Source organism: Aaosphaeria arxii (genome assembly GCF_010015735.1).
Source record: "Aaosphaeria arxii CBS 175.79 unplaced genomic scaffold BU24scaffold_14, whole genome shotgun sequence".
Taxonomy (NCBI): Eukaryota; Fungi; Ascomycota; class Dothideomycetes; order Pleosporales; genus Aaosphaeria; species Aaosphaeria arxii.
This window is the reverse complement of record NW_022983487.1, coordinates 501261-515466: the sequence shown is the minus strand read 5'-3', so window position 1 is coordinate 515466 and position 14206 is coordinate 501261. Positions and strand designations below refer to the sequence as shown.

At 46.9% G+C, this 14206-nt stretch overlaps 7 protein-coding genes across 7 annotated transcripts; 2 read left to right on the top strand and 5 right to left on the bottom strand.

The window, feature by feature from the left end:
- Positions 1–1039: 1039 nt before the first annotated feature.
- Positions 1040–2078, top strand: BU24DRAFT_415230 (uncharacterized protein; the record flags this gene model as incomplete). The annotated part of the gene is made up of 3 exons (XM_033526275.1): positions 1040–1171; positions 1222–1234; positions 1288–2078. The coding sequence occupies 3 exons, from the start codon at positions 1040–1042 to the stop codon at positions 2076–2078; spliced, it is 936 nt and encodes a 311-aa protein (XP_033377648.1).
- Positions 2079–2926: 848 nt separating this feature from the next.
- Positions 2927–3477, top strand: BU24DRAFT_358980 (uncharacterized protein; the record flags this gene model as incomplete). The annotated part of the gene is made up of 3 exons (XM_033524017.1): positions 2927–2990; positions 3075–3368; positions 3425–3477. 3 exons carry the CDS (start codon positions 2927–2929, stop codon positions 3475–3477), a joined length of 411 nt encoding a protein of 136 aa, XP_033377647.1.
- Positions 3478–4083: 606 nt separating this feature from the next.
- BU24DRAFT_402102 (glycoside hydrolase family 43 protein) lies at positions 4084–5102 on the bottom strand (the record flags this gene model as incomplete). The annotated part of the gene is made up of 2 exons (XM_033525514.1): positions 4084–4785; positions 4842–5102. 2 exons carry the CDS (start codon positions 5100–5102, stop codon positions 4084–4086), a joined length of 963 nt encoding a protein of 320 aa, XP_033377646.1.
- Positions 5103–5898: 796 nt separating this feature from the next.
- BU24DRAFT_455821 (uncharacterized protein) lies at positions 5899–6649 on the bottom strand. The gene is made up of 2 exons (XM_033531396.1): positions 6218–6649; positions 5899–6166 (listed from the first exon to the last, which is right to left on the bottom strand). The coding sequence occupies exons 1-2, from the start codon at positions 6602–6604 to the stop codon at positions 5966–5968; spliced, it is 588 nt and encodes a 195-aa protein (XP_033377645.1). The 5' UTR covers positions 6605–6649; the 3' UTR covers positions 5899–5965.
- A 505-nt stretch (positions 6650–7154) lies between these two features.
- On the bottom strand, positions 7155–8335 carry BU24DRAFT_380773 (alpha/beta-hydrolase). Its single transcript, XM_033524725.1, has 3 exons — positions 8099–8335; positions 7567–8034; positions 7155–7507 (listed from the first exon to the last, which is right to left on the bottom strand). Exons 1-3 carry the CDS (start codon positions 8226–8228, stop codon positions 7296–7298), a joined length of 810 nt encoding a protein of 269 aa, XP_033377644.1. The 5' UTR covers positions 8229–8335; the 3' UTR covers positions 7155–7295.
- Positions 8336–9321: 986 nt separating this feature from the next.
- On the bottom strand, positions 9322–10723 carry BU24DRAFT_468277 (S-adenosyl-L-methionine-dependent methyltransferase; the record flags this gene model as incomplete). Its single annotated transcript, XM_033532509.1, has 5 exons — positions 9322–9635; positions 9694–10142; positions 10191–10314; positions 10378–10504; positions 10559–10723. The coding sequence occupies 5 exons, from the start codon at positions 10721–10723 to the stop codon at positions 9322–9324; spliced, it is 1179 nt and encodes a 392-aa protein (XP_033377643.1).
- Positions 10724–12642: 1919 nt separating this feature from the next.
- BU24DRAFT_86859 (uncharacterized protein) lies at positions 12643–14191 on the bottom strand. Its single transcript, XM_033534727.1, has one exon. It carries the CDS (start codon positions 13741–13743, stop codon positions 12847–12849), a length of 897 nt encoding a protein of 298 aa, XP_033377642.1. The 5' UTR covers positions 13744–14191; the 3' UTR covers positions 12643–12846.
- Between the last annotated feature and the right edge of the window lie 15 nt (positions 14192–14206).

The following is a 14206-nucleotide window of genomic DNA, read 5'->3' as shown; positions in this document are numbered from 1 at the left end:
CAATATGTCTTAAGTACAGCAAAATTTGGGAGATAATATCGATTGTGGTTGAGCGAGATGGGCATGGAAACAGGACGATAGCTAGAAAGATGGAAAAAGTGAACAACAGAACATTTGGTCAGCGCGGACGGAGTTCAATGATGCGGCGATACCAAGAGTGGAAATCAGAAAAGTATTCTTGCTAACTAGACGAAAGTGAAGGGCTTCCCTCAAGGGCCTAACACTTCACTCGAAAAGATTGCCACGGCTCGAATTGTCAATACGGTTATGGTCAATCTAGGTAGGCTCTGTACAAGTAAATTTCCGGACAAAGCTGAGCTAGAGAAGTTCCTGTTGGTATTCAGGTTATGGATTTCAGATAATCACCAGCCTACGGTCATTGAGACCACAGAAACTCACCACCTCAATGATAGGTCACAAGACAATGGCATCGAAAAGATGCAGTGAATTTTACTATCTATTATCCGCGTGGCTGGCAAGGAGTCCGAACTCACAGCTTTCACTTCACTTCAGCGCGACCACTCCCTCAGTTGTTTCACTGGATACAGTGATTATAGGTCCTTGCGCCACCCTTATTTAAATCACTCATACACCCACACACACACACACTTTCTTTCTGTGATCGTGTTTTATCAACTGCAACCCAGCCCTGATTTTAGTGATTCCAACTTTAATCCAAATTCCCTACATCACAAATCAGATTTGTACTACCGGTCCCGTGAACGAGATGAAGCGTACAGCGTAAGTGCCAATGGAAGCGGCCCGATATCGATGAGTAACTTTTCGCAGGAGTTCCCGACTTGATACATCGTACGATGAGCTACCTATAAAACGACGCAAATTAGATATGGACGAGACACCCGAGTTGTCTGGCCAGCGACAATCCAGTTGCACACGTGCATCAGGCATGAATTAATCAGTCTCCCGCTCCCAGGCTGTAAGAGTTCCATTGAAACACTTGTATTAAGCCATCGCTTACAGCCGCTAGAAACGCAACGGACTAGAACAGGGAGCCTCGGATATAGCGACTAGGACAGCAATGCGAGATACTCATGAATCTAAGTCCAAATCCAAGTCCAACGCCAGCGATGTTCCTTCCCTCTTCCCTCAACGCGGCCACCTTGATTCCAAACAGAATGTATCGGTCCAGAGCAGAAAGGGACTGGCCATGGTAAGCTATTGTTAAGATTTTGGACATCCAGTCATGACTAACTTCGAAAGTCCGAAGAAGGCCGTCAGTTCGTTCAAATAAGAGAAGGCACAATCATGTTGATGACGAGGGTTTAGATCCCAGCGACGCTGGGTTCGTCGGTCAACCTGATAAACGAGCAAGATTTACGGTCGAATCGCGTGCTGTTAAGAGAGACGAGGCTGCTGTTGTCAAGTCAAAACGGCGAGAGACAACGACAAAAGCCAAAAAACAAATACCACAGAAATTGCCTACAGCCTTCCAACAGCGGCAAGTAAATCCCATTTATTCTCCCAAGCGGAACAGTGAAAGGGAAAGGGAAGGGGAAGATGGAGAAGAGGGCTCTAGAAAGCAGATCAAAGGTGCCGACAACAAAGTCGCACAAGAACGGTTGAAGACGCCTTCGTGCCGACCATTATCTAGAAAGCCCGCAGTGGGGCCAAGCAAGGCAGAGGTTATCGTCAAGGGCAGAACCAGGAGCTGGGCCATACAAAAGGAGGAGGCCTACGAGTACGCATTCCGAGATCTTTCGACAGAAAATGGCACGATACTGACACTCCGAGCTGTGCTTGATGACGAATTCGCAATCGAGTACCCCCACATTTCGTTATCACGACGGGGAAACGACTATCTAATCAAGATCGAGATGCTGACCCGTTCAGAGAAAATCATCCGGACGGATCTCAACCAGAAAAAACAGATACTCAGATTGTGTCGGGAGAAAAACGGCGCCGGTCGCCGTATAAAGAAGCAGGTCGGAGATGAACATGGGCAACCGACTAGAAGAGAAGCAAAGAAAGTGAAGGCCCCTCGTAAGCGACCGACGATCACCCACGAAAAGAACGCAGCGAACTCCCGTGTCTCCAGCAAAGAACCGTTCAGTCGATAGGAGATGTCGCGTTACCAATGGCTCACCAGAGAAGCTGGATTGAGAATGCTGCGCCGGGCCTGCAGCGATGTTTACCTAAGGAACAGAAGGGAGTGATTCATACGAAGCCCAGACCACTGCTCAGAACGAGTACAGTAGTGTCCTGGTTTTTTGTTGTTCTTGCGTCTTGATATTTTGCGTTTCTGGGATTTGATAGGGGTATCGGAATACTATCGCAATCAAGTCGAATCTGATATTAGTGTGGTCGAGGCTAGCATGATTTGATGTAGCGTGCTGTTGCGTCTATATAACACAACATCCGTGTCAATGCTAGCGGATATGGTATGTTAAAGTCGCAAAGGAGAAGGGGAAGAAAAGAAGCCGGTTCGTGTTAAAGCACATGAATCATACATGACAGCAAACAGTGTCTTTGTTTCAGTACGTGAAGCTTTGCTGTCTGACTTGATTCTCATGTCACTGGATTCAGGAACTATAAGTCATGTGTTTCCTTCTCATAGCCCATACATATCTGTGTCTACCTAGATACCTAATCTATGATCAATGTACCTAGATACACCTAGGTATAGGTACCTACAGTAACACCCTCGGTGTGTAGGTCATTAGAAGGAATGTCATGATTGGCTGGAGACCAGCCTAACCAAAACGGAGACGCTACCCCACATTTGGGACACATTTCAGGAACGGGACGGTGTCTTCCCCAGAAGACCACGACCACCACCAACACCACCACCAACAAAGCTCCTCTTCCGACGACCCCGACGCTGACATCCACGACAAGTCACAATAAGCTCAACGATTGTTTCATATATCCTGATTCCCAACAGCCCTAGCCTCCCTCAATCGCAAACATGAAGGTTCCTGCTGCATTCGCACTGGCACTACTTCCCGCCGCTTTTGCCATCATCAATAACGGTAAATAAATCCGAGCTTTACTTTACATACACAGCATCCAACATCTCTTACACACAACATGCTAATCGTCCCTCCTCCATCCAGAGCACCTAAAGACCGAAGTTACTACCCCAGCTGAATGCGCACGCAAGACCGTTGCTGGTGACAAGATCAATGTGCACTACCGCGGCACTCTCGAATCGGACGGTTCCGAGTTTGATGCTTCTTACAATCGTGGCCAGCCCTTGAGCTTCACGGTCGGCCAAGGACAAGTCATCAAGGGCTGGGATCAAGGACTCTTGGATATGTGCCCAGGGGAGAAAAGGAAGCTCACCATTCAACCTGATTGGGCCTATGGCTCCCGTGGGGTTGGGCCCATTCCTGCCAACAGCGTGCTGAGTACGTTCCGTTCCCTTGATCGTATCCTACCGTATGTGGTTGCTAACAGCATACAGTCTTCGAGACAGAGTTGATCTCTATTGAGGGCGTTGACAAGGATGAGCTGTAAGCGCTGTTGCAGCATGAGATTTGCACTACCTTGAGGATCAATGATACCAAAAGCATGACATACACATTGGAGAAGGTTAATGATATGATATGATCAAGTCAACATTTGCCACATAGGTTTCTCAGTGATGATCACTTGACTTTTTCCATTTGAGAAGCCCTTATTCCTCTCTTCCCCAATGTTTGACCTCACGACACTGTCGAGTATCGGCCTCAGTTTGTATTACCGTCTCTTCATATCTAAATGCCTTCACCAATCCAATTTCTACTTCGTAGAGCTGGCATTGAGGAACATCGATGCTCCAAACGTTCATGTAGTGTTTCCGGGAACAAAGTACCCCAAAGCATTGTGGGAAAGGGCACATTACATACGGATATTATTCTTCATTTGAAGATTGCTCAGCACCTTCACTTTGACCTTCATTGCCCTGCTTTCTTTTTGACCCGACTTGCTATTGTTCTCGAATCACACCCTTGCTCGCATTTACACAATCTACATGTGCACAGGGGTGATTTAGAAAGATTTATTCGGCTGAAGTATAGACAAGAATAAAATAGGTAACAGTGACGCAGCGCTTGCGAGAAATCTCCTGAATTGGACATCATCTCATACAACTGGCCACCCACTCCCAAAGTTGATCTTATTGATGCCAAATTGCTTCTGCCCATCAGCGTAGCCAATGCGTGTATCGACATAGTGGTAGTATAAGACTGGGCCAAGGCTTGGGTCATTGAAGACTCCCTGGCCTCCAGGGCCATAGATGGAGCCGTGGGACTCAAGCACAGTTGTTCCCCCACCCTCTGTACATTTCTTGCCGCTCTTATCTACGAATCCGCCCGTAGCGCTGCTTGATCGGCAGACCTGAATTTTGTACTCCTGTCCTGCAGCAGGACGGTTTTGGTCAAAGCCACAGCATTTACCGACAGAGAAGAAAAGATAGTAATAGGCTCCGTATTTGTACACGAAGGCGGCCTCTTGGGCATGCTCACCCTCTGGTTTGAACGCAATATTGTTGCTCGCAGAGCCTGATGTTTTTAGTGGAGGATCGGCCATTTTAACTTGAAAAAGGTCGCCCCAGAAGGATCCGAAGGACATGAGATAGCTGGAACCATCGTGGATGAGATTACCATCGATGGCGTTGTAATTCTTTCCCGCGGAAGAAGCAATGCCGGTTGCTCCATGATCCGTCCAAGTATTGGCGTCGAGGTTTGTACTTGTCGCAACACCAATTGCAGAGTCTTGGACACCGAAGCTGGAAACAGAGTAATACAAATAGTAAGTATTGCCTACTTTGGCAACATCGGGTGCCTGTAAGACACGTCAGCAGAGAACTTCGCCGAGGTTGCAATTTGCAGATGGCGTACCCATAGGTCGTCTTTGCCCTTTTTGTCGATCTTGCTACCGTTTGGAATCGCTGCGCCACGGTACGTCCATGGGCCTTGGATTGAAGGTGCTGAATGAATCGCAATCTTGCCACCAGTCGAGAATCGGAAGTAAGTACCATCATCGCGTCGGATAAGAGCAGGGTCATGGGCATTCACGCAAACGCCGCTGCAGGAGAGTGGGTTGGCATATGCCCAGACTGTGGACGCGGAGACGAGAGAAGTGAGGATTGATGAACGCATGGTGGCGGCAGGCAATGCAGAAAGAACAGCGAGAATGTCTTTGATGAACAACCAAAACCTAGAGATGGAGAATTGCAAATGCTGCACAAGATATAAGAAGTCCTGATAGGGCTGAACAACTAGTAGAACCCGAAATTTCGGAGTTGCATGGAATAATTCTACCCATCATGCTGCTGCTGGTACTCTCAATGGTGGAAATCATACATGCATCCCGGGAGTGGGAAGGCATGCGGAGAATTTCCCTGCATCGGAGACACCAAGCCAATTAGATTTAATTAAAGAGGGGATGGGACGTGGGGAATCGTGCATGTTTCCCAAATGATCCATCGTGCACAGAACTCGTGAAATTATCAGTGGTGGCCTTTTTGTCTCGAACGTCGGAATAATCCTGGAAATAGCTAACACGGCTCGGACGCACTCAAAGTCTGAAACGTGAAACGGGCACAAGTACAAGTAATGGGTGTTGGCGGATAAGGTTGCGATTTGAATGAAATCAGCTAGTCGCCAGTCTGTTAGCTCAGGAAACGCAATCCATATCCGATTTCCCGGCAAGGTCGTCTGAGAAGTTGGAACACAGTTATTTCTCAGCGGACCATTTAGATTCGTGCAAGGGAAGCTCATCAATCTTGGTGTTGACTATGACAATGTCAGGTCATCAAATTTAGATGAAGTGGGAACTATTCTCGTAGCACCAGGGTAAAAGTGACAATCACCCCCTTTGCCCCGCCGTAAGTGCGCATATTCCAACAGACAACCCATCGGTCACCTTATAAGGAACATGCCCGTCTACTAAATTGAGACATGAGGAGCCATCCGTTGCATAACAACGTCTTGTGGTAAGCTGAGTATTCATCCCTCATAGGTCATTTGGAATATCCAAATCCAATGTCTAGGCTGTCAACGGCGACCGACCCATCTCTTGTGGTATCACGGAGCAAGGCTAAAGAAATATCAATCGTAGATATGCCTCCGCCGTATTCTGAAGTCGCTCCGTTCTGCTCCAAACGGATGGAGAAGTTTCCATCTGAAGTACTTGATGATTTGATATCGGTCGACACTTCAGACTGCATGTCTTTCAGCATTCTACACTGAATAATCTGAGATTCAGGACTCACAGTGGTACCGTTGACTGTGTAGATGGCTTTGAAAGAACCAGACGCATTATCGATATAACCTCGGATTTGTGAGACTTTGTTGATGGTGTATTTCCACTTCGGATCCACCTGGAGATCAATCGTGACAAGACATTTCTTTATCACGGCGGGTAACGTGGAGTCCACGACTAAAGAGTCAAACCCGAGAACTGCATCATCCTTGATGACAAAAGCGGCAGAGTTAGACGCGCAGCCCGTACCACTAGATGCCACAGACTTCAGGTTCGCTTTGGCCTCAGGTGGGGCGCGGGCAACAATGCTTCGGGCAATGTTGGTAATTTCGAGCGACGTGGTCGGCAGTGCAGATGCAAACGAGGCTAAGAGCAGAGCAACAGATGTGATTTGCATTTTGATGAGTGAATCTCAGGTTGAATCGATTAAGACAACAAGATTCAGGTTGACCTGTTGTGTCAAAGTGGCTTTTTGTTGTGTTATGGTCATGTGGCTTTTATAGTTGCAGCTCTTGTATGGACAAGAGTTCACGTTCCATACCATCTATTTTCCGCGTCACGTAGTGCTTTTGCCAATTTCAAGAGTCGAGAATCTGACAGACCGCATCGATAAATCAAGAAAGGCGGATGTAATTCCAGTCTGAGCTGAACGCTGCGTAAATTTTAACGGCAATCAAATTACCAATGTACAATTTGCCTAAAATAGTTTGTATCAGCATTTCGTCCATTTGACTTACATGTTCAGATACTGAGTACTGCGATTGAAGGGATTTGATCCCATGTATTGCCCATTTTTCCATCTCATAGGCTCTCGACTCTGCACAGGGCAGACCGTCGAGAGCTACACAGGCATCTTTCCTTGTTATCCATATGAGATTCACTGGACTTTTAAGCGTACAATCGTAAGGTAAAGCTATATTGTATCAAATTGCACCTATGCATTCGTTCCATGTACTTCACTATTATCACAAATTCTGTTCCACGGAACCTTTTGTGAGCATGCACGCAGATGCATATCCATCATAATCTTCCTTGTGATGAATTAAATATCTCTGCGCAGCTTTTGGAGTAGTGCTGATGAAAATAGTCTACCCCCTGCGCAGCCATGTATCAAACCATGTCACTGCTTGCTGGAAACTGGCTTCTTTGGCGTATTTCTGCCTTGAGTTGTTCAAATCTACCCGCACAGCAAAGCCGTGAGGGGCACCAGAATACAGATTCGTTTGATAGGTGGAGTTCATTTTCTGCAAGATGTCTTCTGCGTTTCGCCGAAGAGTGGAGTTGAAGCCTCCATCAAGTTCTGTACCATGCATTATGTTAGTGGCCGTTTATTGAGGAGAAGAGTTCACCAGGCCTTACCTCCGGCTGCTATACTGATGGGACCTACGATTGCCTCGATTTCGGAAGACAGCAAATTACTGGGATGCGCAATAAAGCCTACATCGATGCCTCTGTTGATCGCCATAAACCTTGGAACGTATTTCCCACCAAAACAGTAGCCGACACCACCAAGTCTTCTTACACCTAGGTCGTAGATGTAATCAACAATCGTATCAATTATGCCATCTATTTCGTGTTCTGGATGTCGTGCCCGCCACTCCGTCAAGTTGAGCGCCGGTCCTTCCGGGGATGATACAGGAACTGCATCGCCACGGAAAAGATCTGGCATAATGACTGTATAGTTGGCGCGGGCAAGGGAGTCAGCTAGAAGTCTGTTTTGAAGAAGCGGGACTCCGTATATGTCGGTAATGAATAGAATTGCATTTTCGGTTATAATCTCAATGTTGCTGCCTGACTGAGAAGGAGGATAAGCGTGGTAGACTTGTACTACAATAATGAATTAGCTAATAGTCACACCTGGGGTTTTAGCATTCTTATGTTCTATACCTACTTCCAGTGACATTTTTGAAAACGCCAGCCGGCTGTCCATCATGGCTGACACTACCAGGGCATGACGCTGCCGCAAGAACACCGGCGCATGCTGCCACACTTATCGCGCACAGGCGAATCATTGATGGCATTTTGGTCGTACAGCATACGACTGATAAATGGTGCGATAAAAGGTGATTTCACGGAAGGGTCAACTTTAAGAGCACAGAGAGCAGGAGAGAAGAGAAGAAAATAAATCGACTTGCGCGGTACCCGGTGATCTATCAGTAAATTACGCACGCCCAGTACTATATATTTGGTGCATCCTATTAGATCCTGGAAATCATATATATACATGCCTGAAGGGGTTAGTCGAGGCGTTTCAATTTGATTCGCGCGGGGTTCCCTTTTTATCCGCCAACGACATGGTTAGGGTGACACCGGGTTCGAAAACCTTGCGAATTGAATCTTGAGGTTGCCACCCCAAGTCGAGACAGTATCTTCTCCATTGAAATCTGCGGTATCCACCGCAATGTCTACCACGTATTTTGTTGCATGTTTTGCATAACTTGTACCTGACCAGATCCCGCGCAGTGGCATTCAAGGACACTTGGTAACGTCTTTAGTCCGTGTTAGTCGAGTTACGAATTGATAGAGCAACGTCCACTCTAGCATGTAAAGGTTTCATTGCCTTTTGCTATTGACTAGAACAAGATGAGGGGTGTGTTTGTATGTCATGGAATGGATAGCGGTAAAAACCTTTTAAGAAATTGACCATATGCTGCTAGGTTGTATCAACACGAACGAAGACTTCTTTCATTATTTGTAGTACTTACGGAATTCTCTTCATAAACGAATTGGCTTTCATCGGGACGGCCAGGAACCAAAGTTAGCGATGAGACCTAGTCGAAGAATATCGATCATTTTCTGTGGAACTGGGACTGGATTCCAGCTGCGTGCAGATTGTTCTCTAATATATTGCTCTTGCTCGAGCAGAGGGTAATCTTTTCTGTCTAGAGGGCAGGTAAGGCCAAGGAGATCGTCACTTTCTTTAGCCAGGGGATCAAATCAAGAGTGACGGTGACAAGGTTAACCTACTCTGATAAGGGCAATCATTCTGATATCGTGGTGCTTGCGCCAGAAGGTCCATGGCCAGTAACAAAGATATATGAGATAGTGAAAGCCATCGTGCCTCCATGACTTCTACAGGGCTTTCCACAATACATACACATGTAAAGACAAAGTCTAAAGCAATTCCGTCTCAATGAGTCCAGATGCCCCGCCTTTATAGGTCCAAAATTTGTTCACTCTTAGACCAGCTTTGTGCAACATATCTCTCCATTGACGCTCACTTCTCTCCTTCCCTGCGTGCATAGCCATCATCGCAAGGTCCAAACCGGCAAGTACAGCTGGACAGCTGTTTGTCGGTAGAAATGCATCATCGATCAACAGCTTGGAATATCCTCGTTTCATTGCCGGTACGGTTTGGGCCAAAATTTTGAGACAAAATTCATCCGACCAGTCATGGAAGATCATGCCAAAGAAATAAATCCGAGCACCTACTGTTATGTTAGTGACGTCGCAATGTATAAGTAATGTGAAGAAGCATGAACTAACCAATGATTGGTTGGGGGGTGAAGAAGTCGTACGGCACCCGCTCGATCTCCTTATCCAGCTGCACAATGTCGTCAATTACTGCAGGCAAATCTTCAAGGATCAGTCTGCCACGACTTGGAAACTTGTTCTTAAATGCTAGAACATCATGTCCGCGCGATCCACCAACGTCCACTAGTAGGAGGCCATTTCCATCCAATTCCATGCTATTGAATATGACTTCTTCTACAGGCCACCACTCGGACCAACTAGGTCGGGATGCACGCTTCCCGTGCATGAAGGTATTGAAATTACTGTACACCTCTGGATGGTCCTGCCAATAGTCAAATGCACTTTTGTTTGTATTGAATGCGTACTGGAAGGGCCCTTTCTCAGGATCGGTTGGTGGCTGATACCCGACTTCACGAAAGTAGGCTGGCATCTTTATCATCGTACCAATACAGTTGTCCCACCTAATCGAGTCATTTATGTACTCTGTGAGCTTCTGAAAAGATACTCACTTGTGTTTGTGGGCGGCCTGTGCGGCTGGAGTGCTCATCACAGTCGTAATACGATTTGCAATCCATTGACATTCACCAGCCTCCTGTACGAATCCAAGGGCTGAAAGGACGCGTAGGACTCGGACTGAATACACAATTACTGAGTCAGTCTTGACATGACTGCACTACCGAGAGAGTGTAAGCTTACTGATGAGCTCCTCTGATGCCCCGGTTAAGTCTGCTAAATAGGGTGCAGATACTTCCTTGGAGCTGGCTGCAAGCAAATTGAAGAGCTTCAAGTCTACTGCGATTCTAGCTGCAAATGCGTATATCGGCTAAGAACATGGCATTAGTTGACAACACTAGGAACAACGGGGATGTTTACGTACATAGTATGCTAGCTCATAGGCCGCATCTTCCGCGGATATTAATGTAATGGACAATTGTTTAGCCAAGTTCGACACATGCTCTTGAGCATCAGGATCCTGGGAAAACCCAGGGCCCTTGGTGAGAGTCGAGATCTTGTCGACAAGCAATTGAGTTTGGGTGGTCATCTTGTCGTTGTGTGCTTCTAACATGCAATTGGAGAGGAATCGAGCGGCTATCATGGTATCTTAAGTACTAAAGCTATCAGGAATGGTTGTCAACCTCGACTGAGTATATGAACTGAGTTTAATATAAGCTTTTCACAAACCTCGGGTGGGCCACTGCCATCCGTACGGCCCGTACCGCATGTGCAGAGCCTAGAACTCGGATTGGTTAGTTGGCTGCACAACAAATTATTATCGGATATTCCGTGACTCGCTTCACCCTGCCGAACATCATTGAAGTGCATCGGTAACAGAGATCCATATGGTATAAGCAGTGGTGGGGGGTCAATGCAGCAGATAAGAGTATCGACGCTCATTTGCTCCAGACTGAGTTCGCATAAGGCTGAGGAGGCTCGCGGGGGTAGGTACTTAGCTGTGCCTCTCAACAAGCTGTTGTAATGAGACTCCTGCTAGATCTGGACATTCAGGCATATGAAATGCAGGGCACTCCGGGCGTACATTCCGCAAAAGAGGCAAAGAAAGCGAACGAAAGCGAGAATATAACCTGAACTTTGGCAAACTAGCGGGAACACCAGGCCAAAGCTGCATAACTGTAACTGCCGAAGTAACAGTATCCCATAAGCAACTTGATAATTTCAGATTCTCGAGAGCCCACGCGCCTACCGCGTTACGAGAAGAAGGCTAAAAGAATTGACAATAGGTCTGGATGATCTCATTCCGGGCCTTTTCGACATCATTATCGACCGCCCGTTCGTTTCTGCAAGCATACCTTACGGTATACTTTGCTCAATGGAGCAGTCTGGAAAGTGAGTAGGCACTTTGCTGTCAAGCGTTTGGTTTTTAGACAGCTCTAAATAGTTCAAAGGCGAGTACCCCAACGGTATTGCTACATTGTCCAGCTGCCACGCTCGGAATTTACCATAATGATAAACGCTTTATCATGCAAATGCGAGTATATTCATGTCGCTCATGTGTGGGGCACACGTTTTAACCACCGATCTCGGGCGTCATTCAGCGAACAGTTTGCGCCAGTCGATGGTAATTACAGGCGTAGATCATGGGTTCAATTGCTAATATATTGCAGAAATCGATGCGATTACTTGATATTTGCCCGCAGGTATTGTTTCAATCGTATGATAGCGGCAGGGTTGAAGTGATGCGGTGACCTAACTCCTGCAACGGGAGAGTTTTGTCTACTGCATGCTGACAAGATAAACGCGCTGGTAATATTATTCTTGCCACTCAGCAATATGGAAGGCGAATAACTCCAAGGTAAGCTCCGCAATGGTCAGAGCACGGAAATGAATCGATCGGTCATTCCAGTGTCTGGCCACATAGAGACCCGATAAGACATTTTCTGTTAGACTCTTCATACAGAGACTGCTATGGCCTACATGCAGTTGAGATGCTCCCAGACTATGCACCAGTATTGGGCAAAAGTAAGTCCAATTGGTGGAGTTGGTGCTTTAAGATCATCATACACATTATGTACTTCAATTAGGCCTAGAGATACGAGACGACTTATTCCTTCACGGACCACAGCAACCGTATCGTATCTATCGCTAGCAGATATTAGGCAGATTCTTCCTCGAAAGCTATGGGTCATAAAAGAAGTTGAGCACACCCAGGAACTCCGCGAGCTCAAAACAGCATCTGTAAACGAACGTGGGGGTTTCCGAGACTGCACGCATCATCCTACCAACGGCGATCACAATTAAACCTCATGATTGATTATTGTAATAGTTTGGAAGATCTGCCAGACCAAATTTCGTATGATTATCGTGGCCTGGAAAGTAAACGATAGAGATTGCTTGGGAGCTAGAGCAGTGTAAAGGCTTGATGTGCCTAAGTTCGCGATGTTGCAATCCGGGACATACGAGCGATGAACAAAATGGTTAATTCCAGAATGTTAGTACGTCGATGGCGAGATGCATTGTCTGGCACTTTCCTGTGCTCCCGTCCACCGTAGGCTGGTAGGAAAAAAAAGACTCTCTTGAAAGATTCCATAGCCAATGCCAAGTGATAGCCTTGATGAGGTCGAAACGATTGCTTCCTTGTTCAAGGTGGCAGGTCGAAACCTTCCTTGCTTGTGAAATGAATCTTTCTACCGGTCTCCAGTGCAACCTTCAAGCCTTATAACCCCTCATTAGCCGTTCGACCATGTCTATGGCCATTCGCTCTTCTGCGGACGGGGAAGACACCTGTGATTCTTCCTTCAGTCCGAACCCTGATTTCCGCATGATTTTTTCCATTGCTCTGATGCCCGCAAGCTCTTGTAACGGCGGTATCCCATGAAGCGCATCAGAGTTTAGAGAATCGATTCTCTTTTCGCTAGCCTCTTTGTCGAACTTTGGAGCATCCGGGAAGTCTAGAACCTTCTGCGGAGTAACGATGAAATCATACTGAACGATGCTCTCAGCAGCGAAGTCGGTCTTTATAGCATTCTTGTGGATCACTTGACAAGCATGAACGACACAGACAGCCTGCGCCTTGGGACTAATGAATCCGCGTTCCCGTGCGATCAACCACTGGATATCGACATTATGCGGGCTTTGGCGCATTATTATGCCATCGTCTCCAATAGCCGAAGCACCTGTGATAAACAGGTCTATCAGGATTCCTTCCTCTTGGATCTGGACGAGACTAAGAAGGCGCCCGATTCCTGGCTTTTCCATACCGTCCAGCCAGCTAGCGGCCTCGAAATTGTCTTCGGTTATTTTCCTAGGATTCAGCAATACGAAGCCTCTGCGTAGGCCATATGTGGCTACTACGATCTGTTTTCCGTCTTGTAGTGCACGGAAACGGAGTTTTTCGAGACTGTTGTCTGGGGTTATAAGGATGGTTTTCGCCGATTGGTACTGCGGCAACTTGACCACATGGTCAATGGCTAACGAAGAATCGCGGAAGTCCGGCACAAAGCTGCGGTAATCATGACCAAACCGTGAATCCGGGTATGCGTACTTGGCAAGTTCTGGAAGGACATATTTGTCGAAGATATGTTGCTTGTCTAATTGACCCGCCATCGCTCACTCATTGAATGGAGGGGTGTGATTTTGATAGAATGTATACTGTCAGATAGGGTTCAAGGGTCGGACTCGGCTTGAAAAGCGTATTGATCGATACAAAGTTCGATCCGGTTAGAGAGTCGATAAGAGGAAGTAGTGTGGATTCTCTCGACTGCGGGCGAGGGTTAAGGCTTAAGAGTAATATTGTAGTGATTTTGTCAGTCTGTAATGATCCAACTACCCACCCAACCAGCTAGTTAATTAGGTAATTAACTAGGTAGTAGGTGATCGTCGTGGGTGATGAGTCAGCAAGGCCTGATTTGGAAGTTGGAACTAGTTACTTCAGACCTCCAGCTAGGTACCGGTACCGGTACCTGTAACCTGGCCTGGGTAGCTGGCACGGGTACCCGTAGGTACCTGGAGATGCCGCATTGTATGTAGATACTTCCCCTCCACTCTCCAACTCCTCCGGCTACAAGGG

Excerpts from the sequence above, each read along its gene's own strand:
- BU24DRAFT_380773 (XM_033524725.1), bottom strand. The coding sequence starts at position 8,228 with ATGCCATCAATGATTCGCCTGTGCGCGATAAGTGTGGCAGCATGCGCC. Across the intron at positions 8,035-8,098 it reads TTTCAAAAATGTCACTGGAA|TACAAGTCTACCACGCTTAT; the intron begins GTAGGTATAGAA and ends TCATTATTGTAG. Across the intron at positions 7,508-7,566 it reads CATCAGTATAGCAGCCGGAG|AACTTGATGGAGGCTTCAAC; the intron begins GTAAGGCCTGGT and ends TGCATGGTACAG.
- BU24DRAFT_455821 (XM_033531396.1), bottom strand. The coding sequence starts at position 6,604 with ATGCAAATCACATCTGTTGCTCTGCTCTTAGCCTCGTTTGCATCTGCA. Across the intron at positions 6,167-6,217 it reads ACACAGTCAACGGTACCACT|TCTGAAGTGTCGACCGATAT; the intron begins GTGAGTCCTGAA and ends AAAGACATGCAG.
- BU24DRAFT_86859 (XM_033534727.1), bottom strand. The coding sequence starts at position 13,743 with ATGGCGGGTCAATTAGACAAGCAACATATCTTCGACAAATATGTCCTT.